Source organism: Strix uralensis, unplaced genomic scaffold (assembly GCF_047716275.1).
Source record: "Strix uralensis isolate ZFMK-TIS-50842 unplaced genomic scaffold, bStrUra1 scaffold_215, whole genome shotgun sequence".
In the NCBI taxonomy this organism is placed as follows: Eukaryota; Metazoa; Chordata; class Aves; order Strigiformes; family Strigidae; genus Strix; species Strix uralensis.
This window is the reverse complement of record NW_027436825.1, coordinates 1,453-29,315: the sequence shown is the minus strand read 5'-3', so window position 1 is coordinate 29,315 and position 27,863 is coordinate 1,453. Positions and strand designations below refer to the sequence as shown.

General features: G+C 44.4%; 1 protein-coding gene across 13 annotated transcripts; it reads right to left on the bottom strand.

Moving 5' to 3' along the window:
* Positions 1-1,170: 1,170 nt before the first annotated feature.
* Positions 1,171-27,863, bottom strand: LOC141938584 (kinesin-like protein KIF20B). 13 transcript variants are annotated; one of them, XM_074857461.1, is made up of 23 exons: positions 27,771-27,863; positions 27,044-27,167; positions 26,825-26,958; positions 23,949-24,126; positions 23,232-23,417; positions 20,709-20,846; positions 20,214-20,285; positions 17,113-17,241; positions 16,397-16,524; positions 14,663-16,109; positions 13,781-13,920; positions 12,916-13,187; positions 11,875-12,140; positions 10,931-11,050; positions 9,848-10,807; positions 9,606-9,763; positions 9,228-9,354; positions 6,405-7,607; positions 4,912-5,046; positions 3,756-3,880; positions 3,218-3,278; positions 1,928-2,063; positions 1,171-1,708 (listed from the first exon to the last, which is right to left on the bottom strand). In XM_074857461.1, the coding sequence occupies exons 10-12, from the start codon at positions 14,900-14,902 to the stop codon at positions 13,001-13,003; spliced, it is 567 nt and encodes a 188-aa protein (XP_074713562.1). In that variant the 5' UTR covers positions 14,903-16,109; positions 16,397-16,524; positions 17,113-17,241; positions 20,214-20,285; positions 20,709-20,846; positions 23,232-23,417; positions 23,949-24,126; positions 26,825-26,958; positions 27,044-27,167; positions 27,771-27,863; the 3' UTR covers positions 1,171-1,708; positions 1,928-2,063; positions 3,218-3,278; positions 3,756-3,880; positions 4,912-5,046; positions 6,405-7,607; positions 9,228-9,354; positions 9,606-9,763; positions 9,848-10,807; positions 10,931-11,050; positions 11,875-12,140; positions 12,916-13,000. The 13 variants fall into 13 exon arrangements, with proteins under 13 accessions (XP_074713562.1, XP_074713563.1, XP_074713561.1 ...); XM_074857462.1 differs by having other exon boundaries at positions 9,606-10,090; positions 10,542-10,807; XM_074857460.1 differs by having other exon boundaries at positions 9,606-10,807; positions 14,663-14,911; positions 15,947-16,109.

The window sequence follows — 27,863 nt, the reverse complement described above, 5'->3', positions numbered from 1 at the left end:
CCACTCCTGTTTAACATCTTTATTGATGATCTAGACGAGGGGATCGAGTGCACCCTCAGTAAGTTTGCAGATGACACCCAATTGGGTGGGAGTGTTGATCTGCTCGAGGGTAGGGAGGCTCTGCAGAGGGATCTGGACAGGCTGGAGCGATGGGCTGAGGCCAACTGGGGGAGTTTCACTAAGGCCAAATGCCGGGTGCTGCACTTGGGCCACAACAACCCCCAGCAGCGCTACAGGCTTGGGGAGGAGTGGCTGGAGAGCTGCCAGTCAGAGAGGGACCTGGGGGGGTTGATTGACAGCCGGCTGAACAGGAGCCAGCAGTGTGCCCAGGTGGCCAAGAAGGCCAATGGCATCCTGGCTTGTATCAGCACCAGTGTGGCCAGCAGGGACAGGGAAGGGATCTCACCCCTGTGCTCAGCACTGGTGAGGCCGCCCCTCGATGACTGTGTTCAGTTTTGGGCCCCTCACTCCAAAAAGGCCATTGAATGACTCGAGCGTGTCCAGAGAAGGGCAACGGAGCTGGTGCAGGGTCTGGAGCACAGGTCTGATGGGGAGCGGCTGAGGGAACTGGGGGGGTTTAGTCTGGAGAAGAGGAGGCTGAGGGGAGACCTCATGGCCCTCTGCAACTCCCTGAAAGGAGGGTGCAGAGAGGGGGGATGAGCCTCTTGAGCCAAGGAACCAGCACCAGGCCAAGAGGGAATGGCCTCAAGCTGCGCCAGGGCAGGGTCAGACTGGCTCTTAGGAAGGATTTCTTTGCAGAAGGGGTTGTTGGGCGTTGGAATGGGCTGCCCAGGGCAGGGGGGGAGTCCCCATCCCTGGAGGGGTTGAAGAGTCGGGTTGAGCCAGCGCTGAGGGATCTGGTGGAGTTGGGAACGGTCAGGGTGAGGTTCATGGTGGGGCTGGAGGAGCTTCAAGGGCTTTTCCAACCCAGACGATTCTGTGATTCTGTGGGTAGGAATTTGCCAAGTGAATTTAATCCAGCAGGGTCCCGTCTGCACTTTTTATGCAGCTCGGCTAAATGGCTGCAAAGTGGGTTCGTTTTAAACCAAGTAAAACATTTTCCCCCCCCTGCACCTCCCAGATAAATTCCCGGTGTGGAGGCTGGCGATCTCCTGGGGACTTTGCTGCCGTACATGAGACACAGTAACCGGCTGCAGAGACCCTCGTAAGCATGTTTTACTAAAAATATTTTTATTTTTCCTCTCTCTCAGCACTAATCAAGTTTCATTAACGTTCAAGTACTTACATTATCTATGGAAAGCTATTACTGAAAAATCACCCCAAAAATATCTTGCTCCCTTGTCTCACTCCCAACTCCAGGCACAGTTCCCCTCCCTTTAGGAGCTGTCTGATCAAACGGTGCCACTGTGCCTCCTTGTTTGCTTTTGTCAAAAAGTTTGACCTATACGAAGTAGTGTCCTCCTATTTTCCTCCCAGAAAACTTCATTATGTCTGTAACTGGAGTGCCATGAGCATGGCAAAAGGGGAAGTGTTCCCCCCAAACACGCTGAAGTCGGGTAAGGAATAGTCTTTTCAAAATGAGGCTTAACCACTGGAAAGGTTGGGGCAGCTTGACACTAGAATAGGCTGTTTTCTAAGAGTGATCCCCGGCGCGACGTGCTCAGAAGGGACTCTTCAAAGCCAGCGTGTTGCTGTACGAGGCACTTTGCAGGATTCAGGTGTTACATACGACAGAAGACTTTCCTTCCTTGTGTGGGAAAACAAAACACGGAAGAAGTGAGGCCAGGTCTTAGCAGACTGTTATTGAAGTTATAAGGTTATGAGCTTATTCTCTTGGGAAACAGAAACTTTAAGTATCAGAAGTTTTCAGTGCATAGAAGAGATTGATACTGGACGAGGTTGTTTAGACTCCTAAATGGAAGTTATGGCTTTAAACCTAAGTATGAATTACATCACCATGTTTTACCTTCAGTTCTCTTTGCAGCTTTATTCATTCCTCACTTTCATCTCTGCTTTTTCCGTGGCGTTGCTCATCTTTTGCTGCCCGTCACTATTGCTCTGGTTATTCAGGTCTCTGTATCTCTGCTTCCATGCTTCCAGTTCTAGTCAGCACACAAAATGAGGTTATAACACACAATTTAAATGCATATTTGACCCCATTTACATCCTTCTACTGAAGTCACTTGGATTTATCAGCTGTGACCACAAAGGGACAGCAGAAGCCTTTAACTGTTAGAAGTTTGTTATGTCCTATATACAATTAATGCCTAAATAACACTCAACAAATCAAAACAGAGATTTAAAGCAGCTATCACAACACATCCAAAACAATTTTGCCTCCTTGCTGCCTTTGCCTGGAGAGATTACCCCAAACTAATCTGTTGGTCTCTTCTAATTTGGCTTCAAGCACTTGATCTTGTTTAACCTGAGTCTGTTCTTGTTCTTCCAATGCCATCTGCAGATCTTCAGTTCTTCCAATGCCATCTGCAGATCTTCAGTTCTTCCAATGCCATCTGCAGATCCTCAATTATATTCTTCCTTTTTATTCGACCTACGAATTCTCTTCTTTTTGTCCCTCCCCTATTTCCCCGGGGAGGGGAGGGGGGAGGTGAACGGCTGTGGCTGAGCTCAAACCTCAACACACCCAGATCTGAGAATAAATTTACAGACGAGCCCCCATCCTGGTTCCCACCCTTCTCTCCCAAAGTGCCTTCATCACAAGTAATTCCCCCCATCGCCTGAGATCCTCTATTAGAAAGAAATAGAGTATCTCTACAGAACTTTCCAAATGCAGAATTCTGAAGTGATTCCCATCCACTTGGTTTAGGTGAGCGTGTCAGTGTTAACGTCGGACTAAGGCTTGATCATATGAAAAACTATTGTTCCACTGCTGAGTGTTTATCAAACCTGCAGAGACTGGTACTGAGCCAGTTCATGTGTCAGGGTTCGATGTTGTTACCATGGCCAGCTAAAGTGGCAAATAAATACCAATATCGAGTAAGTTAACACTGACAGAGCAAATCCAGCCTTTCTTTGGGGCTTATGTTTCTTATTCTGAGACTGCTTCTTGGCTTTCAAATATTCCTGCTAATAACTAATAAAAATTAGTTCCTGACTGTAACATTTAATGCCCAGGTTGGAGTTTCTCAGTATTTTAAAATATAAATACACAAGACTCTCCAAATTAGTTAACATCACAACTCATTATGTTGCCATTCCACACCCAAAAAATGGCACAAGAAGGGCTTTTTCTGACCTTTACACGCTTCCTGATGCTGGTGGGAGATTTCTTCCAGCTTCTCATTATTCAGCTGCTCCTAAATTGAAAGCAAATTAAAGAGAACGTGTCAAAAACATGTGGAAAGAAACAAATATACACACTACATATTAGTAGCTTTTCATTCTGACCCTCAATAAGTATTAAATGAAGCATTTAAAGGCAAACAGTCAAGAATAAATAAGTTTTTCATATAGTGAAAGGAGCATTCAGGCTGACTAAAGAAGTGTTTAGAAGACATTACTCTGACATATCTAAGTGTCACTCATCAGGATCAGGGTGCCTGCAGGTATTAAGTATGTATTTACTAGGCAGATTATTTAAAACAATTTGCCAAGGTCCTGCAGTGAGAAGTTCTGTAAACATCTTTCATTCATCCATTAAGACTAACTTCAGCTGGCTGCTCTTGTTTTTACCCCAATTTCTGTAAGTTTTCTCCTGTTGGCTGGAACATTTGCCTCATCACTGGGTGAGTTACAAAAATTAAAAGCAAGTAAAATTTAAAAAAATAGAATACCTTTTCAAATCGCAGGACTGTGCGCTGTTTGATCTCTAATTCTTTACTGAACTGGTCTGTCATTTTCTGAAGCTCATTAACTTTGTTCCTCAGGGATTTCTCCTCAGCTTGCATCGCACACACCTCTAACAACGCACAGAGACAAAGCACAGCTAACATTCAGCTATCAGCCTTTTACAATCCCTGCAAGTTATCTAAGTAGAAAAATACTTTAATCAAGAATCAGATTTTTGCATCTTTGCTAAATTTCAGGGGCTAGAAGCGCACTGCACTGTACATCCTTCCTGGGGAACAATTTTCACCATAGAGTATTAAATTTGGCGGGAAATAAAGAAAAACAACAAACCACCCCCCCAAAACCAAACCACCAGGAAACAGCCTCATCAAACTACACATTCAGTTGGCCTTTAAAAAAAACCAAAGTGTTTCCTGACACGTGATCCCATCCACTCCGTGCTGCTTCCCAAAGGATTATACACTGCATGTTGAGTGGGGAAAAGGTCCTGAAGTGTCGGGCTGCTGGGGAAGACATTAATACTTTTGTAAAGCTTAACTTTCAAGCCCAAACTCTTGCAACAGTCTTCTGGATTTTAAGTTCTTGCGAGATCCCACGAGGTTCTGAGAAATCCCACTGCTTAGTAACTAAATACTAACAATCCACATCAGTAAAAGTTATTCCATTTTTTCATTTGTTTTCCCCAAACTTAACAGAAAACATCTCAGATTTTAAACAGTCTCTAGAAGTTTGTGCTTTCCTTTTCCAATTAATCCATCTCTTCCTCCCAGAGATGAGCATCTTCCAGAAGTCTGAGTTCTGAGGCTTTGCAGTCAGCACAAGTAACAACATTGGGCTACTGTTGTTATGAAGATTACACAGTCCTCCTCCACAACCAGGTCAGCCGACTTCTGACAAGCCTTTTTCAAGGGTATTAATACAATTTACTCCCCCCTTCCATGTCAGCACTAACCCCTGTTTTGACCTCCGGGCTTTAGCTCAATGGCAATGGAACTTCAGACTCACTCTAAATGGATCGCTGAACGCAGCCTTGTTATGAACCACTTCTAACAGCTGGGGCTTGAGACTTGTGAAAACACCTTTTACCAACAGAACCCCACACACACTTGCAGAAGGAACATTCGGCCTGGGGTTACAAACCTGGTTTTGTACTTGCTGAATTTGCTCCTTGGCATCGGAAAGTTTCTCTTTCAAATCTGCATGTTCTTCCTCTTTCCTCTGCAAAGCTTTTCTCAAGCTCTGTACAAGGGCAGGGCTCTCAGATCTTGACGTAGCCTTGTGTTAGAAATGAACAGACATAAATAACATCAGTGTTACACGTCTCAAAGAAGCAGCTTTTACACATTAACTCAGGCTCTTTGATGGCCGGTTTTATGCGTGAACAGAATCCCAGATCTATCAGCTAAATGACAAGCGTTATCATTTTGGATTTCAGCTGCTTATTACACGATCCTGAAGCAACAAACCGCTCAGATTCACTCCTGAACGGTGCAATTTTTTAAAATTCTTGTTTTTAAGCACAGTAACCGTTTCTATCATGAGGTGTCCTCACACAGTAACAAAAGGGACAAGGTTAATATCAATTAAGTATAAACTTGGCATTTACGTCCCAGAGCTTGTAAGGATCAAAATAAATAAAAATCAAAAGAAAGTAGAAAAAACAACAACACTGTAACAAGTCCTGTTGTTATGAAGTGCTACGAAGTCATTAAGAAGTTTAATGGGTTTATTTTTAAATGGTCACATTTATTTTAAAAAGCTTGCAGTAAGTTATCTTGGACTTTTACTTCGCAATTACCCAATAGAAGATTTCTTAAATTCTGTAATTAACAACACAAAATAAGGTCTCACAAAAGGAAAACCTTTCCAAGTTTTACAAGCACAGGCTCAGGGATCCCCAAACCTTCACGCCAAATTGTATTTTAGAGCACATGCAGGCGCCCACAGATGTTGGAACTGAAGAAACCCCAGTCAGAAGGGCTACACAGCATCCTAAAGCCATTTTTACAGGATTGCAGTTTCCTTGCCACATAGCAAATATAATCTCTCAGATACATTTAATCTCTTATTTCTTAAAGGTTTAAAAAGTCGAGGGGGCTGGGGAAGTTCTACTCTCCTACACCCATTACTCCTTCACGTTCTTACACTATCCTGTGCTCCCCTAGAACAGCTATTACCAAAACCACCTGTTTACTCTTTAATTACTAGGCTTTTTTTTTTCCTTTCTTCTTTCCCTTTTTACCATCCAGTCCTTTCTAAAGAAAACATTGCCAGCTTTTATACGAGTTACAGGCTGTAACATTAAACTATGCCATTTCCTCCAAGAAGGGTATGTACCATAATCCTATTAGAAATCCCCAAATAATTCATCCTTTCCTGTTTCCCCCTACGACAGTTCTGCAGGATTTAGATCGATATTTCTGAAAGAATACACAAACAGGTGAGGAAAACAGAGCTAGCAAAATATGCAATTATAGAAATCCAGTAGTGTGTTAAAAGTTCTGAAGCAGTTTGGTTGGTAAAGTTGACAAACATGCAGGTCTGTGATGTCAAAATAAACGGATGTTCGCAGAAGGTGGTTCTAACTTGAGTCTGTTCTCAAAGGGCTAGGAATTCTCTCGTTATTTACTTACAATTCTAGAGATTGTATTTGCTCATCCTCATTCTTCTCTTTTCCTTGAAGAGTGTGTTTCATGTTCTCCAAGCTGTTCATCAAGGGCACAACCCCCTCCTTTAGATTTGCTTCCTGATCGTTTAATTCATTCAGTTTTTTGTCTGAACTGGCTCTTGCAGAGCTACTGTATTCCTTTCCAGATTTAAAACAACAGATTCTTTTCCTTTAAGTGCTTCTTCTAACTTTGCTATGCTCTCAGCTTTAGCTCTAAAAGCCTCCAAGAGACATTCAAGCTCCCTTATTTTTCCCTTGGAGCCGGTAACTTCCTCTTCAAACGGTGCAATTACTCTGTGATCCTCTGCAGCCTGTTTTCCAAAATCCTGGGGTTTCTTCTGGATGTGCTCTTGTAACTGGTTCATAAGATCTTTTTCCCTTGTGGACTGATGATCTTGATTTGCAGCCTCATTTAACTTTATTTTTAGTTGTTTATTGCAATCCTCAGCATCATCAAGTCCCTTCTTTACGTCTTCAACTCGTCCAAGTAGTTCTTGAATCTGCTGACTTGTTTGTGAGAAGCCTTAACAATGTTTTGGCATCCTTCCCAAATGCTTCCAACACTGCAGTGAAAGGAGCTCTCCTGTCCCAGAGCTGCTGTGGAAGCAGTTTGGGACTCCATGCACACAGGACTCAGTTCAGCTCTCTCCAGCTCATCTTTCTGAGAGTCTCAGGAATCCTTTCGATCAACTGAATCAATATCCGTAGCGTAAGACTCCAAGTGTCATTTATACAACTCACCTACTTTGGACTGCATTGTTTGAATTAGTGGCACTTTATAAATTATATTTTGTTTAGCACCTTCTACCTCGTTATTTAGCTGAATCACCTTTTCTTCTTGTTCCCTATTGATAGTTTCTGTTTGTCCAATTCAGAAACAATCTCCTGATGGTCAGCTCGACACTGCTGGAGTTCTGCACCTCAGCCAGAAGCCCTTTCTTCAGAGCAGAGAGCTGGAGATTCAAGGTTTTTATTTGCCCACTGAACTCTTCTTTTTTGTTTTTTTCCCTTCTGCGCTGTTCTTCAGGCGCAGCCAGCTGACCTTCCAAGGTTTCAGCTCTTTCCCTCAGTGCTAGTGTTTCTGCATCGTTCTCAGGATTATTTCCTTTCACATATTCAGTTCTCTTTTGGTCCAGACAGTCATCTTCCCAACTCTCCTTTGTACCTCCTAAAAAAGAAAAAAAAAACCCCAAAACAACGGTTAGGATGATTAAACCAACAGTACAAGTCACTAGCACTGCCAAACAGCAATTACCATGTGGAAAATGGTCACCAGCGGAAAGCCACACCCTTCCATCACACGGCTTTTGGAAGTCTTGCAGTAAAGCCCCTCGGAGCAGTTTAAAATGCAGTAGGTGCCTCTTCGGCTTATGGTTTGCAGCAAGGGGTGCTCAGGAGCCTTAAAGAACATTTTGCCGTGGCTCTACTCCAGCCTTCTGCTCTGCACCACTACGGAAAGATCTAGCTAGTTTTACTAATACGCAGTAATACCTGTGAGCTGGATAACGGTCACAGTTATGTCTGGTTTCCACTTCCACTGGTCCAACAACCCTTTTAATACAGCCCATCCCCCATTTTACATTCAGAAAAGCAATGGCATTGTACACTTTCCTGAGAATTTTCATTCATACTCAATATGCCCTTACTTTAAAAATTAAGCTAAAAATCCAGCACAAGTGTTTTGCTTAGTGTTTGGGACTTCCTTCTCCTTTTTCAGTTGGTTTCTAAACTAGATACAAGGAGAACTACTTACGCCCACACCTAATGTGTCGCATGTAAGGTTCTCCCAGAGAGATCTACAACATCCCATCACGATCCCAAATTTCCATAAACATTTTATTAGCTTAAGACTGGTTTTTTCCCTGAAGTAAAATCATAGGCATTTCACCACCTTCAGAACTGACTCCAGCTGTATTTTACACAAGTGTCTCAGAATCCAGCTGGGTCCATTCGGTAACATGCAGGTGTGTTTTAGTATTAAACCCAAGCCTGACTATCACTGCAGGATTAGGCCATGCCAGCTCTGCACTCCAAAGTGATACTACAGATTTCTGTGAGTGCTGCGGCTGCAGTAAGGTGGAGTTTGGCAGCCATCTCGCGTGGGGAGCACTAAGCACACGGGTACCTGTGTACTGCACGGAGACATCCTCTGAACAGACCCAACGGGTTTTACAGAGTCACTAACAAAGAGTCATACCGAAGCATTAGCAATGGTGGTTTCCATCTCAATTCAGGTTTGGTTTTTGATTATTTTTAGAGGGATCAAATTCTACAGGACACTGGTGAGTTCGCAGCAGCACACAGCACGAAACCCCGAGTTTCACAGCACGCGCTGTAGGACTGAACAATCAGTAACTCACTGACACCGCTGACGCCCGCGTAGGCGATTTTAAAAAGCTTGAGCAGAGGATGCTGCTTTCCCAGAAGTCCAGCAACAGCAAGTTTAGTCCAAAAACAACTGTTAAGAAATTGATTAAGAACTACAGCTGAGTCTGCAAGAACATCAACAGGTGAGAAAAAGCAGCAGAAAGGGGAGTCTAAAAACTAACTTTTATTTTACACATTTAGGAGTGAGCAGTGTAGGACCTTCTGCAAAAGATGGTATTTACACAGCAGTTACTCTGATTTACAGTTTAACAGAGTAGATTTTCTCCTCACAACATCATGTTCACACTTCACAGCTTTTCGCTTCTCTTCTGGAATAGTAATCAAGTTTTTTTGGAAGGGCCCCTCTTGAGTGATGGTAGAAATTTTACCTTTCTCTGCAGGTGGCTCTTTTTCCACTTACTTTCAGAGCAAAGTTTTCTTCCCACTTCCAACAGAGTCTCCTCACAAGCCTTGAACTGGCTGCTTTCAATCACTTCCTTAGAGTTCTCTTCTGTGAATTTTCTTTTCATGGTAGTTACAGTGTTGTCCTGTGTTACAATAAGACCAATTACTTTGAAGTTCTACCAAGTGAGCACTTAAAAACCTTAGTAATCTTTTAGATGCAAATATTTTTACAAATCTATCTGGGTGACCTGTATAGGGGTTGTCAGAAGAACAAGATCAGTTACTCAGGCAAAAGGCAGGTACCCCTTCAGACAGTAATAAGCACAATGCTTTGCACTGTACAGAAAGTAGAGCAAAGACTAGGAAACTACAAAATGCAAAACAGGTTTATCACCTGAAGTGTCCAGTGTCGAAAGAGCTGAGGAAATTCATGATTTGCTCAAAGGGCCAATGGTCAGCTCTACAAGTTCACCACGTTCTTGTCATAGCTGGTAGAGCTGGGAGTTTTAACCACCTTCAGCAAAGCCACAGATCGTTTTTATCATGACAGACCTGATGCAATTTGGAAGCCTGGTCAGTTCTGTCATACGTACTTTAGACTGTATATTTGACTAAGAATGAAGTTTCGTTACTCACCAGATGACACAAGTGCCAAGCCATGCTGGTTGCCAAGGACCAATCACTCATCTAAGTAATTCATTAAAAAAGAATAATCTGTAGAACAGACCTGAGGTTTGTGGTCACGTTTTAAGTTTCACGCCACAGAGTCTCCCAGAAACACTGGTCAGAGCTGGAGCCTTTCTCTTGGCAGGAGCAGTGACAGGAAGCAGTCATCACAACTGCCATCACCCTGAGCATTCCTGCTGCTGAAAAGCTCAGCTGCTCGGGGGCAGAGAGGGAACAGAAGGTTAAGTATGGTCAAAGCTTTAAGTTCTCAGTGGAAGAGAAAAATGGATCAGAGTGCTGCCTAAGTTTAATTTAAAATGTTCTCAGAACTCCGTTTCAGGTTACTGGGCATCAGGCTCAAAAAACCACCTAACTGCACGTTTTGATTTTTTTCTAACCTGTACACATGTAGCCCAGCCAGTCTTCTGGCATTCAGCAGCCAGCAGCAGAGTAGCCAGCTGCAAGTTTTACTGATCCCATCAAAAGCAGAGACACCCTGGCCGTGCACTCTCAGTTCAAACTCTGCTCAACACATTCATATTACTGCTCTGCCTTAGAAAGTTCGTGTGCGTGGTGGTAGTAGGTGGGACACACTGATTTTTGTTGCCAATTTACACAATCACTGTCCTTCTCACATTAACTTCTAACTTCAATTAAATCTGACCTTTTGCTGCAGCAAAACCTCCTTTCCTTCCTCTTCCATTCAGGCAAAAATAAAACAGACAGTGACATAATCCCTCTCTTCCCGCTGCTACAGTCCTCCCAGTTTGAGTGTTTTGGGGTTTTTTTTTTTCTTTAGAGTGGCTCTTCATAGTCTCAGGGACAGTCCTCCAATATAACTCCAGATCACTGCTTCCAAAGGTCCTGTTTTCCACACACACCCCCACACACCTTCTGCTGTAACTTCAGTTTCAATGCCAACTTCACCTGCTGCCATTTCAAGAAAGCAGCAATTACTTACAGAAAATGTCAATTTTCCAGAATAGTCAAGTCCATTATAAGCACAGATTTAGATTTTTTTGTAAACAGAAAATTGAGATGTCTTAGACTTACAGAGTCTTTTATGGTTTCTTCTAAACGGGATATCAAATCTTGCAGTCTCATGGTAACATCATCTTTTTGCTCCACGATGTCCATTAGTTCTTGAATCCTTTTATTCTGCGCATTCATTTTCTTAGAAAAGAAAGAATAGTAGTTCAGTCAATGTTACATTCTTGAACTATACGATGCATTTAGAAGCAAGAGCAGTTAAGCTAAGCTTGATATAAAAAAAAGCTAGAAACGTACTACAACAGCATTTTAAGCTACTGAAATTTTGTAAAAGCAAGTAATTCTGCACAAGTTTTTTTTGAGAAAGTCCCCTCAGCTGGTTCTTTAAGCTGCTCAGCAGACTCGTCCGATTTAATCATCTGCATTTCAACGTCTGTAACAGGAAAAGAAGCTGCAGCAAACAAGCAGCCATTACACAGTTTACTCACGAATCCATTTTTCCAGATCTTCTGGTACTTTAGTAGCTTTTGAACAGACTCATTTATTTTTGTGTTGGCTTCTACTTGCAGGACACATTTCAAAAGTTCAGGTTTTTTTGAATAGAATTGGGCCCTGCAACCCGTATAAAATATAGATCATGTCAAGAGACTTCTGCTGAAATCGTGCTATGAGGTATTGATACTTTTGTCTATGAATGGTCCACAGAATACCTGAAACCACTGCGTCAGCACAATGTGAAGGGCTGGATCACGATACAACCATGAAATCATGAATAAATAAAGTTGACATGTTACCCCACAGTTCAGAAGTCTTCAACTGGCAGTTTTAAGTTTTGTCTTAAAAATGAAATAATCCAGGCCTGTGGAATTGTTCCACCTGAACATACACCAAACAATTGATTATCACCTCTATGCACACGATTTGCTTCCAAAATCCTGCTCAGCTGGATTATTTCTATTTTACAGTGTCATTTCTTTTTTCTGTCACATCACACACCCCCAGCTCACCTTTGGGTTTCTGCGTCAGCTGCTCTCCAATTTTGATTAGTTCATTGGTTTTCTTTGTCAGCTTTTCTTTGGTCTGAGGTAGTGCAGTGGTAGTTCTGCCCAGCTGTTTTTCAAGCCAACCTGTAGCTTCCTGAGGGTCCTCTGGAGACACCACGTGTCTGTGTTTCTTCTGCCTGCTTTTTGATATCAACGACATCATCCTGCAGAGAATCAGTAACGCCCTCACGATCAATGTAGGTGCTGGGCCCTGTGCCATATTCTTCATCCTGAAAGATAATTTATATCCATTTAGAAATAGCAAATAATGACACAATACCCATTATTTCTACTGAAAATTTGGAAGACCATTATGTCCTCACACATCTAAGTACAGTTAATTCTGACTTCAAAGCCCTCTTGTGGGTTCACAGGCAATTAGATTGCCAGTTTCTCTCTACCTTCACACAGAAGTCTCCAGCATCCAGTAACAGCTATTTTATTTTTAAAGCATTTAATGGCCCACCATCACACTCCCTTTTATATCACCACAGAAGCATCCCCTCCAAATTTAATATAAAAGCTAGCATTTTTACCCGATGAGAACACTGAATGAACACAGCAAGCAAACAGTTTTAGAAGGAATACATCTGAAATTTTCAAATATCAGTAAAAGGTTGGGAGGACAAATAAGTTTATGGTAACTTATCAAATTAAGTTGTACTTAAAACATTGACTTTATACCTTTCCTCACTGTTTTTTAAAAACAAAAGGTTCCAAACTCAAAGAACCAGCCTCAACCTAAGAGTTTAGTTATGCTCAAGTGTATATACAATTGTCAGCTGTAGCCACAACAGCCTTAAGAGGAAAAAAGTCTCTGGGACCACTCCAGTACCGTCCATATATGGGGCCTAAGAATTCAGCTTGATACCTTAAATAGGGACTTAATGCAACAGTTTATAGCAAAATTGCAGCTTTTGTGTTGCAGAAATGCAGAAAACCCCAAAGATTCCTAAATGCATCTCCGAGGCACAGCAGCTACTCCTATTGAACACGACAGTGTACCTTGCTGAGGACACAGTCACACAGCATGCCATTCCTTGGGACCGCTCTGCTCCTTCTGGAGACATCCCATCACCACAACAGGTGGTTAGTGGAAGGGATGGCAGCAGGGGGATGAAAACACCAGAGGTCCAGCTTGTTCGCTGCAAGGCTGGTCCTTTAGTTTATTTTCTTCATCCATGTCTTCAGGACAACCATCTACAAGTTCCCTGAAGATCTCCAGGCGCGTGTCAGCATCTTCTTCAAGCCGTTCTCGTTCGTAAGAAAGGCACTCACTAGAGTAGGGAAACAAGTCAGATACAAGCTAGCTAGCAGGAGCTGCTAAGAAGTTATTAGTACAGCTGCTATAAACAAAGATTTTTTTTCTTTATTCTGGCACAATAGAACAATACACAAATGGCGTTCCTACACCAAAGCAGAAGTGTATTTCCTGCACACACACTCCTGAAGAATGAGGGGGAGACATACACACACAGGTTATGGCTGACACTTAACTACAAGCATTGTTTCTAAGCTTCTGGAGCCAGAACACCCATCCGAAGTAGCACTAAGGCTGCAGGAACCAAAGGATTTGCAAGTGTCACTCTTTCTACAGACATCCTGTCAAAGCTCCTCTGTCAGGGAGAGCTCTGCAGGAACACTGCTGACAGATTACACACCCCCCTCCATCCCCCCCAGATCAAAGCCTTTCCTACACAGTATTTTTCCTGAACTCATAGTCCAAACACAAACTGATCTGTTAACAGAGGCAGGAAGTCTGGCAGAAGAGTGTGGTCTCTTATAGCCAAGGGACAGAGTTAAGAAATAAGTGAATTTAATTTCATTTCTTCTAATCATTAACTTTAAAAACCACTCAAAGCTAACTTACTTGAAATATATTTCCTGCTCAGCAAAATATTGGGCAAATTCCTGCATCACCTCCTCACGAATTTGTAGTTCCAGCAGTAACTTCTTCTTCTTTTCAGCAATAAGTTTGTTCTTCAACTCTTCCATGAGACTCAGCAGCATCTGGAATTACCATTAGTATTAAGTTTTTTATAAAGAAATGGCTTCCCAGGAGTGAGATTTTTCTCATTCCTCAAACACTACAACACCACTTTACCCTTCCACCTGACAAAAGCTCTTCCAGTTCTGATTCATAAACAGGAAGATTTAAGAGTAGATCAGAAGATCTCTTTGGTACTCACACAGCAGTTTGTAAGTTTGCACAGAGCAGGCATTTGTAAAGAACATCCATTTTATTACAAGAATTCTTGAAGTTGTCTTAAACAGGCTTAAGCTCCACAGGATTTGGCTCTTGTTTCCCACGTGCTCATTTTTGGGGCAATATTAATGAAACCTCCACAAACCAGTTTCTAGTCCTTGTTCCCCCCTCGTCTTCCCTAGAAGTGACTACATTTGCTTAAGGAACAGTTTTCAGCGTTTTCTTGTGCAGAGAATACAGAGGAACAGTCTGTATTGCTACAAGCAGGTAATACTTGCTGTGCATCGACCATGGGCTCCAAAGGGAGAGAAAGCCCAATCTGCAATTCTTACTGCTTGGTCTGTATTTAGACACATCATAGAGTTTGCCCACAACAGGCACCACACCATGAGTAATCCCACTTTTAGTTCTTAATGCTGGATTTATTTAGACAGAATAAGAGTGATCAGGAAAAAAAAAAAAGGGTGAGAGATGGGGAAAACCAGAATAAGACCTTGCTTCAAGACTCCGTGCTACGCTAATTCTTAACACAGCCCTGGCACATACCATGTACTCTTTTTTCCCAATAAGAACTGTATTTTCTACATATTTCTGCGCTGCTTCTTCTCTTGACATATGCTGTTCCTCCCTGTCATTGTCATCTCCGATCACATCTTCTAAGCTCCTGTCCCATGGGGCAGTAACTCTTTTCCTTGAGATGGGCATTTTAGTGTGACTAAGCAGTGAGGATGTTGTTGCTGATTTCTGGCCAAAAGACTGATCCTGGACAAGAACAGATGTGTCCATAGCTAAAACCTACCCAGAAAACAAAGAATAAAGTCTTCAGTACTTTTTAATCCTCTACTGGCACTTCCGAGACAGACCTGTTGCACTTCCCTAGAGGTCTCTGAGCACAGCACTCCCCCAGCCTACCCTCTGCTCAGAGTCACTGCTCAGACCAGTTCCCAGCTGGAGCACAGAGGAGGCACTTTAGAGTCCAACCCTTCTCTGGACTGCAGGAACACCAGGTTTCACTGGCTCGACAACCTACAAGAGGGTTGCCACCTCACGCACCAACAGATTTCTGTATTTCCTATACTCTGAGTTTCCAGCTGCATTACACGAATGCCATCCCACAAACTCTGTTCCTTGAGCAGTTCTATCACCCTCACAGTCTGCTCCTTTTAGTGCTGTACTTAGATGAGCCCACGTTCTAGAGGCCTGGATCTCTTGTCCTTTGAACATATCTAACTGTCAGCAGAAGTTTTCCATGGTTTCCATTAAGGCTGTAGCACCGATCCCCAACACTTTTGTCTTCCAACTCCGCCAGGGTTCTATCCCTGCACTTACTCCTGCTCATTCTGCTTAACCTCCACCTTCCCACCGAAGCTCCTGAGGACATAAAGACGACCTTTCAAATTCTCTTTGGTGCTCAACCTCTATACCTCAGGTGAGCAATATTCCACATTAAGATAGCAGTAGTATATGGGGCAGCTAGACTTGCTCTAGGTGAGAGCATGTTATGACTACAGAAGAAAAATTCACCCAGATCTCAGGGAATTTCTTCCAAATATAGCAAGTGTCTTGTCAGGCTAGATATTTTATGGGAGTTATGGATTTTTAATAGGACATGTTCCCACTCCCACAAAAAAAAAAAAATATGTATGTCCCCACAAAGCATTTTTAAAAGCTTTACAAGGAAATAAAGCCTGACTAGGAGCAATCAGAAAATACAAATGCAACATGAGACAGAAAAATCCAGTCACTAAATTCATATTCTTAGGAGTGAGGGAACCTGCTCTTTAAAGGCAAGTCAGAAGTACTGGTCAAGAGAAACTGCAACACACTTACTGTTTGTGCAGTGGCCGAGAACTTCAACACATGGAGTGTTTCACCATATGCTGAAGCTCACTGGCTTATGTTTACCATCACGTATACCTTCCCCTTTGCACTGAGGAATCCTTGAAGGAAATGAGTTAACTTACTCTCCCGACAGGGGATGTGCTGCTGCGACCTTTGGAGACAAAAGAACAGATGAGCAGGTGCTTAATAATGTCCAGCCAGTGTAAGAGCTACCCAGCATGAAGACTTAGAAGTATTTATGAAAGCAGTAGTCATTAAATCAATTAAAATAGTTTTGGACTAGATGCAGCTGTTTGCAGAGAGACTCTGAGCTGTTGTGACTGTGGCTTTAGCCATCACCTCAGACAGGCTACAGCAATACAGTCGGGGGGAGCACCTAAACTAAGGGAGTGTTCGACCTTGGGCAGGTCACACAGCCTCATGCTACACCAAACTTACCCCAACCTCTCTCTTCCTTTCACCATTAACGAAGAGAACACGTCTAGTCCTAGGCATGCAGTATCCAACACCATCAGAGATCTCTCTCACTCCGTATCCGGCCTCTGAGAACGGACAAGAGCAAGTGCCTGGGCAAGAAAACGAGCACACACCAAACACATGGAGACACTTTTCAGAACTTTCTTCCTCACCTCCCAGCAGTTTGGCACTTCCTAAAGATCACAATTTGTGCCCTTGAATTTAACAGCTGGGGATGTAGTTTTTGATGCTTATAGGAAATTTTATGAGAATTCCTAAACCATGACTGAACGCACACTTGCCCCCAAATGGCTTGGCTGCGTTTGGACACGTAACAGCTCTTCAGTTACATGGACAGTGCTACAGAACTCAGGAAGCAGCGACACTCCTACCAGAGCACACAGACAGCTCATGAGTAGCTTTGCTGCAGGACTGACAGTCCAAAATCAGTTTAAGGAATTTACTGCTTCCTATTCAGCTGGCAAGGGGCAGGTATTAATGCTTTAAGAGATCACGCTGCAGAACATTCCTTCTACACTGTTAAAATCCCGAGTTATTAGGATCAGAAGAAGACATTCTGCATACATCAACAGCCCTCTAAGCAGCTGCTAGTTTTAATGCATCCCTCCTGTCTGGAAAGAACAGGAAAAGAGGACAGACTGTAACTTCACAGAACATAATCAGGAACACACACTCACAAAGCTTCTTCACCTTAAGGTGTTACAGCTTTGAACAGGCGTCAGGAAGAGTGCTACGGGGTAAGTGAATCTGGCAAAGCACATCCATCAGCAGCCTGGGTTCATTTAACTTCTGGGGCAGAAACAGCTCTGCGAATGAGAACATGTGCAGAAAGCAGTTCCTGGACAGTTCTATCCAGTGTGACTAGATGTCGTACTGGTTTTTAGACAACTAACTTTTTGTATTATTTCACTCTTATTTAGATCCCCAAGCTAGGGCATAAATAGCAGGAAGGCTTTCTTTTGTCTGCATGTGGTTAGCTGGATCAGGAGGAGAGTGGTCAAAGTTATGTCAGTGTTTATTAAAAACAGACAATTTTGGTCAAACGGTGCCCAGTTATGATAGCACAGCAATGTTCTGCTGATGAAGAAATGTTACACTAGGAGTACGTAGACAGTTGAGTTAGTTCATAAGGAGGAATCAAAGGCTAAAAATGTGACTCTTGCTATGACACTGGTGAAAAGGGGGTTTTCAACTTACTCCAAAGTTTGTTTCTTTGATAAACCAAGCTCAGGGGAGTAAAGTTAAATCGCTAAAATATATGATAGCATGCTTAAAGGAGATTAGAGCTGATGATTTAAAGAGCAAAACAAGGCAAGTTTAAGATAACTCTGGCAGACCGACAAGTCTACACATCGTTTCTGCCAAAACCTTCGTGTTAGCATTGCGTATTTTAAACACCAGCTTTTAAACACTGCAGGCAGCACGGAAAAGCCACAACCAGTTTGCAATTGGTAAAAGGAGTTACTGTGACTGCTGACAGTTCCTGAGTGCATTAATGCACTTGCCCAGAATCAGCAGAGAGGGGTTTGTATTTCCACTCCCTTTCAATCTGTGACCTTCTCTGTGGGCCTTGGCATCTTCCTGAACCAGCAAGATCCCACAGGGACAGTCTGAAGGCAGATAAGGAGAATTCCCTTTATTTACCTTAGAACATGCAAAATTTGTCACTTTTAAAAACGATCCCTTTTTTTAGAGGAAGAATTTCCTGATCTTCATCTGCACAAACACTTCCATCCTTTTCAGTGTTGTTTTCCCAATCAAATTTTACATGACTTCCTGACAAACCTTTTCCCAACACACCTCCTCCTTCCCCTCCCCTGCCCCCTCTTCCCTCTGAGGACTCAGAGGAGTTCAGGTGTACAGCGGGCTGACAGAACCTTGTGCTGCACAGAGGGACAAGGCACAGAACAGCCCTGCAGCCTGATGGCTGGAGGTAGAGGGACAACAACTGTGTGACGGTAGGAACTGGGGAAACCACCACACAGGCATGAGTTTCTACCAGGCAGCACTGGGTGTATAGTGCAGTACCAGCACACCAACACAGACCCGAACTGACAGTTCCCAGTACCAGCACACCAACACAGACCCGAACTGACAGTTCCCAGTACCAGCACACCAACACAGACCCGAACTGACAGTTCCCAGTACCAGCACACCAACACAGACCAGAACTGACAGTTCCCAGTACCAGCACACCAACACAGACCACAACTGACAGTTCCCAGTACCAGCACACCAACACAGACCCGAACTGACAGTTCCCAGTACCAGCACACCAACACAGACCACAACTGACAGTTCCCAGTACCAGCACACCAACACAGACCACAACTGACAGTTCCCAGTACCAGCACACCAACACAGACCCGAACTGACAGTTCCCAGTACCAGCACACCAACACAGACCACAACTGACAGTTCCCAGTACCAGCACACCAACACAGACCCGAACTGACAGTTCCCAGTACCAGCACACCAACACAGACCCGAACTGACAGTTCCCAGTACCAGCACACCAACACAGACCACAACTGACAGTTCCCAGTACCAGCACACCAACACAGACCCGAACTGACAGTTCCCAGTACCAGCACACCAACACAGACCACAACTGACAGTTCCCAGTACCAGCACACCAACACAGACCACAACTGACAGTTCCCAGTACCAGCACACCAACACAGACCACAACTGACAGTTCCCAGTACCAGCACACCAACACAGACCACAACTGACAGTTCCCAGTACCAGCACACCAACACAGACCACAACTGACAGTTCCCAGTACCAGCACACCAACACAGACCACAACTGACAGTTCCCAGTACCAGCACACCAACACAGACCCGAACTGACAGTTCCCAGTACCAGCACACCAACACAGACCCGAACTGACAGTTCCCAGTACCAGCACACCAACACAGACCCGAACTGACAGTTCCCAGTACCAGCACACCAACACAGACCACAACTGACAGTTCCCAGTACCAGCACACCAACACAGACCCGAACTGACAGTTCCCAGTACCAGCACACCAACACAGACCACAACTGACAGTTCCCAGTACCAGCACACCAACACAGACCACAACTGACAGTTCCCAGTACCAGCACACCAACACAGACCACAACTGACAGTTCCCAGTACCAGCACACCAACACAGACCACAACTGACAGTTCCCAGTACCAGCACACCAACACAGACCACAACTGACAGTTCCCAGTACCAGCACACCAACACAGACCACAACTGACAGTTCCCAGTACCAGCACACCAACACAGACCACAACTGACAGTTCCCAGTACCAGCACACCAACACAGACCCGAACTGACAGTTCCCAGTACCAGCACACCAACACAGACCACAACTGACAGTTCCCAGTACCAGCACACCAACACAGACCACAACTGACAGTTCCCAGTACCAGCACACCAACACAGACCACAACTGACAGTTCCCAGTACCAGCACACCAACACAGACCACAACTGACAGTTCCCAGTACCAGCACACCAACACAGACCACAACTGACAGTTCCCAGTACCAGCACACCAACACAGACCACAACTGACAGTTCCCAGTACCAGCACACCAACACAGACCACAACTGACAGTTCCCAGTACCAGCACACCAACACAGACCCGAACTGACAGTTCCCAGTACCAGCACACCAACACAGACCCGAACTGACAGTTCCCAGTACCAGCACACCAACACAGACCACAACTGACAGTTCCATCACAAAGAAGAGAGGGTCTCTGCTCTGAACTTACTCATTGACTCGGGTCACTCGCGGTGCTCCTGAATCTTCAATTTTTAGTATCTTAACTGTGAATATGCCGTGACTAAAAGGAAAAGTTTCAATCAGCAGAGAAGTGATAAAGTAGACGAATACATTCAAAATATTTTTAGCCTCCACAACATCTGTTCAAAACTGTTGAATCTGTCAACTTGTCTCAGCATATACTCTGTCAGATTTTAAGAGATGCTGGTGTAGCCTTTATTTTGCTTTTCCCTCAGACATTTAGATGGAATAAAGCTAAGTGCTTTTGCTTGAAGGAGAGCATTTGATAAAACTGTTAGTTTTTGAACGTGTCCATCTTACCGAAGGACTGAATCCTTCTGACCCAAAGCACTGGTCACACAGTGCTGAAGGATGCCAGACCTGTTAAAGCCTCTTCCCCTCCCAAAAGCCACAACCCATATTTTAGTTCCCCCCTCCTCCCAGACACCATCCCATGCCCAATGTTATTCAGAAAGTTTCTCACCTTCTGCTGGAGCAAGTATTTAGTTTCTTGCTCACAATACTCTGGTGTTTCAACCCCAGTTTTAGAAGTCCAAAAGCTTCTTTAGAATCAGAAATCTGAACCCGCTGCAGATCTTTAGGAAGAACAAACACGGTAATCCTGTAAATATCATTATCCAAAAGAAAGAAGGGATTAGGGGAGAACACCTGCACACCAAGAATGTTTACTTGAGACATAAAAACATTTTACTAAGCATGCTTCAGACAGAAATTATGTGACAACAAAATCAAGATTCTTCCTTCCACGGGAAAGGAAGGGCACATCTATCTCATCATTTCATCCTGTCAGCACACAGAAATATGCTCCATCCCAAGTCAGTGAGCAACCTCAGCCCGCGCTCTGGAAGGCCAAAGCACAGGGTCTAACATGAGCATGAACGCCCTATGTCCATACTCATCAAGGCAGAACTCGACCTGGACAGCTTCTCTGCTTTAGCCTATGATTTTGAGGGCGGGGGGGAATCACCCAGACATCCTTCAGGGCCATCAAGTTAAAAGAAATCAGTGAAGAGTTCTGTCTGCAGTGTGATGACTGTGTGTCATCTTGGCATGGGCTCGAGTAAATACCTACAGCCCTACTGATGGAACTTAGAATATGAACATCATGGCCTCTGTAAACTAGAGGTGTAAGAGTCGGTCAGAAGATCAGCATTGTCTCAACATTGTCATCAGGGACATGGACAGTGAGGTACCCGACAACGGCCTCTTTGGAGCGCAGCTGCCGACCCCTGGAACGGAATGTGGTGCAAAGGCTCCTGAATGCAGAACTGTGTGGCACAGCCAGTGCTGTGCTGTTCTCCTGAGCACTGACCCGTGTGGTGCAGGCAGTGCAGTGCTGTTCTCCTGAGCACTGACCCGTGTGGTGCAGGCAGTGCAGTGCTGTTCTCCTGAGCACTGACCCGTGTGGTGCAGGCAGTGCAGTGCTGTTCTTCGGTGCCTGAGCCGTGCAGTACAAAGAGTGTTGTGCTATTGTTCGGTACCTGGGCCCAGCCGGAGCTGTTAGAGATAATTGCATAGCCACTGTCAGAAAAGATGGATCGCGACTGTTGCCATAACACCGATGAAGAAATCATGAACCTCAGATGAACTTTGCTTCATTATAATACCAAAACACACCTCCTGGTTGAAGGTTACCCACCTCCGAGACTGACCACACCTCGGACACTCCCCCCTGCGCACGCGCGATGGCCTCACTCGAGAAGGGCGGAGAGATGAGAATTGAATTCTGAGAAGGGCGGAGACCCCTGAGGCAGAGGTGGAGCAAGGTGTGTTACTGAGCATAAAAGATGACTTCTGGACAACGAAAATGGGAAGCTTCCCCACCAAGGACCACGACGATCGACGACGCAGCATCAGCTGGACCCGGGACCGTTAGGACGCCGTGAGATCAGCGGTGGTAGCTATAACCTCTCTCCCTCTTCTCTCTAAACTTAACTTTACTTTTCTCCTTCCTTTCACCCATCTTTAACTATCGCGTGCCTCTTCACAGGCAACACAATAAAGTTTCACTGTTTGATTACTGCTATCCCCTTTGGTGTTGGTCACCTTAATTTTGCACTTTCGAGATCGTAGCAAACGAACCATCACGAGTCCACCGAGTGGACCGTGACAAGAGGTCACCACAATTGTACTAGCAAAAATACCAGCTGTGACCAAGGAAAATAAGAAAATCATCAGCTGGTTTTCCTCAAGAACATCAGGAACAGCCTTATACTTCCAAACGTTATAAAAAGAGATTATGCTGAAGCGTAGCTCAAAGCAGACGATTTCCTACTTCACACCTCTTCTGGTCTTTGAAGAAATGAAGGAGTTGGGTTTATCATCTGATTTTTGAATCTATACTTTGGCATATGAAAGATAAAAGGAGCAGGCCAAACACCTCCAAAAAAGCCTTTAATCTAGAGTTGGTGTCTTGATTGTCCAAAGAACCTCTAACAGATCCAATACGATTTGAAACCTGTTTTTTCCATGGCCAGAAACCAACACTGAACTGTTAGAGTTCTGCTACCCCCCCGCCTCCCCCAACCCACAGCAAATTACATCACAGGCTTCATTAGAGTACTGAAAAATGTAATTTGCAGTCAGACTGAACTTTCTCACGTATTCTCTGAAGTGTATCTCTACAGAAAATACTCAAAAATAGAACTGTTGAGCCAATTATAACTATAGGTAAGAATTTGGAGTCTTTACCAAAACACCAAAAAAATTGTGAATTGTTCTCACTATTTCTCCCATTTCAGAGAAATATCAAGGCAGCAGAGTGCACGCAGGCTTTGCAGAGTTACAGTTAAGAAGAGAGAGAAGACACTATTAAAGGCACAGACACTTCTGTGTATGCAGGCTGTTGCCGTTCATGCCCAAGGCAGACATTTCTAGTGCCACAGGGAATACAGCTCGGAGTTTTCATATCTAGAAAGAAACATTATTACAGGAAGACTGACTTTTCAAATTACACGTTTGGCAATTTGCGATGTATTCGAATCACCTTTTACATAAGAACATCCCTCGGTGTCTTGAGCCAGGCGTAGTGTTTTTCTTCTCTTGTCATTTGAGACAGCAATCGATAGATCATAAAACATTCATTGTCAATCTCACAAAATGAAACCCACAGAGAAAACTTCACGTGATTTTTCGCTCGATTGTTCTGGGCCTTTGAAGAGTTCTTCCAAATCTGCCAAGTAGAAAATATGACAAGTCAGTATAGACCTTGTAAAATGACCTTCAATTAGTTAAAAAAAATTAGTAAGTGAAAACTGGTATTACAGCAGCCTTCTAGAAAGCACTTACCCCAGACAAAAATCCCTTGGAATTTTTCTCCCCTTTCTGAAATCTCTGGAAGTCACGTGCTTACCCGACATATCTGCCAGACACCTCATCTACCACTGCCTTTCCCACTTGCAAATTCTATCAAAACCATGCAGCCTTGTTAGAATTATTCAAGTCTCTTCAATGTCTTTAGAAGACAGAGAATCAAACTGACAAGTACATGACATTCTAACGTTTTAAAGCAAACCTGGTATTTAGGCAGTTTTTAAATGCCAGAATTAGGTTTATCTGATTACGTACAGGGTCAGGATACCACTAAGACCACAGCATAAGTAGTGCTGCTTTTCCTTGCCATGGCTTCATCTCATTTAATGCCTGTTCAGGTAAACTTCTAACCATTTTATCCCTGTGTTTTCGGGCCAGATAAATTACTCACCATCCAATTCACAGGCGTATAAAAATGCCAAGCAGTCCTTTTATTATTAACACAGGCCAGAAGTCAGTTGTTGACCTTAAGAAAGCTTCTTTGCCTGCTTTAATTGCAATTCTTTAATATAAAACATCCCCTTACAACCGACTGGTGCTCTGCTGTTCGTGCTCTCTCGACGGTCTCCCTGCAAAAGAGAACAGAGACGTTAAGACCCATCGCTGGCAGGACATCACCAGTCACTGGTGTAACAGCTCCACGGACAGCAGTGCAGTGTCGCTGCAACATGCCGACACAAAGATCCCGACTACACATCATGTCCAGTTCAATGCACCCGCACACTGCCACTGGAAGGATTGTTCTCACCTTCACACTCGTTCCTGACACTGCCCTCACCTCAGGCCCTATCACAGTACAGAGCATTTCAGCTCCCTGAGCCACAGCAAAACTCACCACGGAAAAACAGAGGGGGGGGACCCCGCAGAGACACGGGGTGATTTAACAGGATGGTTTGGGGAAGTCCAGGTGTAGTTTACACATTATTGTTAACCTGGTGAATCTAGAGAGTCTGGAAATTTTTTATTATTGGTATTTTGCTAATTCAGGATTCCGTATCTTAGGGCTTCCTAGGTCACCTCTCAGAAACAGAGGGAAATGTAGAACACTTGTTCACTTAAGAAATTAAGGGAGCAACTTACTACTACATGATCCAGGCTGTATCACAGCTGAAATAAAGCCCAGGTTTTAGAAAGAGAAGGAAAACTTCCTTCTGCTGAAGTCTTTAACAAAAACAAAGTAAAACAAATCCCTACAGACAGAGGTTAATGCACACACACTCCATTCCCACTCTCAGTTTTGGTTGTTTGGGTTTTTAGGCACAGAACTGCAAAGAAGTGCAACTCGTCTACCAAAACCAGTATGCTTAAGAGAAGAAACATGGATTAAAAACCAGGTGTGATTTGGGTTGGGTTTTTAATGTTTTGTCAAGAGCATATGTCATATAAAGCTGGGATTCCATAGAGCGATTCCTGAAATAGTTAAATACGTGTGTAACCAAAACTTCCAGGTTTAAGCTTTACACACATAAAACACCCACCCAAACCTCTCTCTGCTGAAGTAGGTGCCAACTTTGAAAACTGCTGTTACCAGAACAATACTTCAGCTTAGAGATTTAGTGGCAAAACTACAGGGACACATACATGATGGTTTTTTCTGAAGCCCTTCGAGACTGCTAGAGCGAGATAGAACATACGCCTGTGCTGCTGAAGTGAAGTCTTGAAGAACTCTGCTGCCACCTGCCTTCCACACTGGAGAATTCTAGTTAAGTAACTCGGATAAAAATCACAGTAACAGACAGATTCCATCCCACAACAGCCACACCACTGGATTATAACCCAGCATACGGCTATGGGGATGCTTAATTCTTTTCACTACAAATCAGAAATGCACTGCGATCCCTTTCTAGTTCCAATTCCTAGCCTATGCTCAGTTTTCTTACATTCTTGCATTCGTTTCAGAACTAAAGACACCAGGAAGAAGGTATGCTTACACAAAATCCAATCCCTGTAACTGTAATTGGACTGAACAGCTTTAGAATTCCAGGCACTGAAGTGGATTTCTGGACTGCTCAACAGGGATCTCTTTAAGAGTAAAGCCCAGCAGAAACCTGTCTGAATTCAAATCTTTACAAGTCCAACAGCTTTGTAGGTGTTCCAAAAAAACTTTTGCTTCCTTTGAGGTTATTTGCACAGAATGGAAAAGGGGAACAACCTCAAAATCACTCATTTCTTTCAAGTATCCTGAGAGAGAGTAAATTGTCCAAAGGAGCAGAGCTACCAGCATCCCCGCAGACGGCGAGACTGTTTGCGTTCCATCCTTATTAAGCACCAGTAACCCCAGAGGATAAATGATCAGGTGCCCAAGCTACAGAAAAAAGCTCAGTGTTTACATTCTGTCAAGTATTCAGCCACAAGGCAGAAATCCCCAGAACAGGTTCATCAGCAATATTGCTCACTTTGCTGCTCATCTGAGGAGCTGCCTGACAGCACAGACACGTCCGTACTTAAATACAGAGAGTCGCTCCCCGCTGAAAAATGAAGAGCACTGAGCTCTCTAAAGGTGCGTGTGCTCATCAGTACAGAAGGAAGTGCTCCTCTACCTCTTTTGTTCGGCCAAGTATTGAATTTTTAACAGCAGTTTCTTCTCTCAGAATCACAGAATCACAGAATCAACTAGGTTGGAAAGGACCTTGAAGATCACCTAGTCCAACCATTAACCCAGCACTGCCAGTTCCCATCTACACCAGATCTCTCAGCGCTATGTCGACCCAACTCTTAAACACCTCCAGGGATGGGGACTCCACCACCTCCCTGGGCAATCCATTCCACTGCCTAATAACCCGTTCTGTAAAGAAATACTTCCTGACACCTAGTCTAAACCTTCCCTGGCGCAACTTGAGGCCATTCCCTCTTGTCCTATCACTTGTTACTTGGTTAAAGAGGCTCATCCCCCCTCTCTGCACCCTCCTTTCAGGTAGCTGTAGAGGGTGATGAGGTCTCCCCTCAGCCTCCTCTTCTCCAGACTAAACCCCCCCAGTTCCCTCAGCCGCTCCCCATCAGACCTGTGCTCCAGACCCTTCACCAGCTCCGTTGCCCTTCTCTGGACACACTCGAGTCATTCAATGGCCTTTTTGGAGTGAGGGGCCCAAAACTGAACCCAGTCATCGAGGGGCAGCCTCACCAGGGCCAAGTATAGGGGTAAGATCCCTTCCCTGTCCCTGCTGGCCACGCTATCGCTGATACAGGCCAGGATGCCATTGGCCTTCTTGGCCACCTGGGCACACTGCTGGCTCCTGTTCAGCCGGCTGTCAATCAACAATCTCTCACCCGGTCTCTAGTCAGCCTTATATAATCTCTACACCGACGGGGTTTGAAGTCCATTGCTGTGTGTAGCTTCCCTCGAATACTTTTAAACAACAGATCCAGAGTCCTTGGCAGAATACCGACGTCATCCTCTGTCCCTGAAAGCAACACACCAAAGAAAGACCTTAATTATTCCTGTGGACAAGGTATACAAATAAACAAAGAAGGATAAGCAACTCTAACCTCAAGGCATACCCGAGGAATCTGGAGGCCACTTGCAGCACGAAGCAGTGGGTTTCTCCATTCTCGATGTCATTAGAGTGTTTCGAAAGGTGTTTGGCTTTCAGCAACAGCTCAAGCTCTGCCCCTTAGACAGTAAGGAGCAGAAAATAAAACAAAACCTGATGGGGTGTTCTGCATGAGCTTAGCCTTAAGGAAAAAAACCAAACCAAGCCAACCACAACCAACACGCATTCAGCAGAGATTTGCAGTTTTCCAGTTGCATTTCTTAGGCTGCCTTCACTCTCCCTCTCAAGGAAGTAATCTGGAAATACAACTGATGACTCCTCTCTCAGCTAGTCCTGGACTAATTCCACAGACCCCACCAAAAAAGTTCTAGAAGCCTCGTGAAGACTCACTCCTTCCCCTGTCCCAGACCCTTTCCTACCAAAGCATCCTACTTGTGCACCTGAAAGGCAAAAAGGAGTCAAATAAAATCCTCAGTGACGCTTGATCTTTCTGAATCCAGATGCAAGTTTAAAAACTTTTGATTTCTAAACCAGAGAGGAAAGAGGGCAGAATGGAGTTTTCAACACCCCTCCCCCAGCCTTCCCCCCCCCCCCCCCCCCCCCCCGTAACGCCGGTTACAGGCCGCAGCCGCCGCCTCCTTCCCTCCTCCAGCGAGGGGCCGGCAGCCCCCCAACGCCTTCCCGGAGAGCCCCCGCCGGGCCGGGCCAGCCCCGGCACCCACCTCCGCCAGGCGAGGGCCGAGCTGCCGCCGAGCTGCCGCCGAGCTGCCGCCGCTCCCCGACGGAACCAACGGGCCCGGCCGCGGCTTCTCCCC

Excerpts from the sequence above, each read along its gene's own strand:
- LOC141938584 (XM_074857463.1), bottom strand. The coding sequence starts at position 14,902 with ATGGACACATCTGTTCTTGTCCAGGATCAGTCTTTTGGCCAGAAATCA. Across the intron at positions 13,921-14,662 it reads TTGGGAAAAAAGAGTACATG|ATGCTGCTGAGTCTCATGGA; the intron begins GTATGTGCCAGG and ends TGGTAATTCCAG. Across the intron at positions 13,188-13,780 it reads GAGCAGGAAATATATTTCAA|TGAGTGCCTTTCTTACGAAC; the intron begins GTAAGTTAGCTT and ends TCCCTACTCTAG.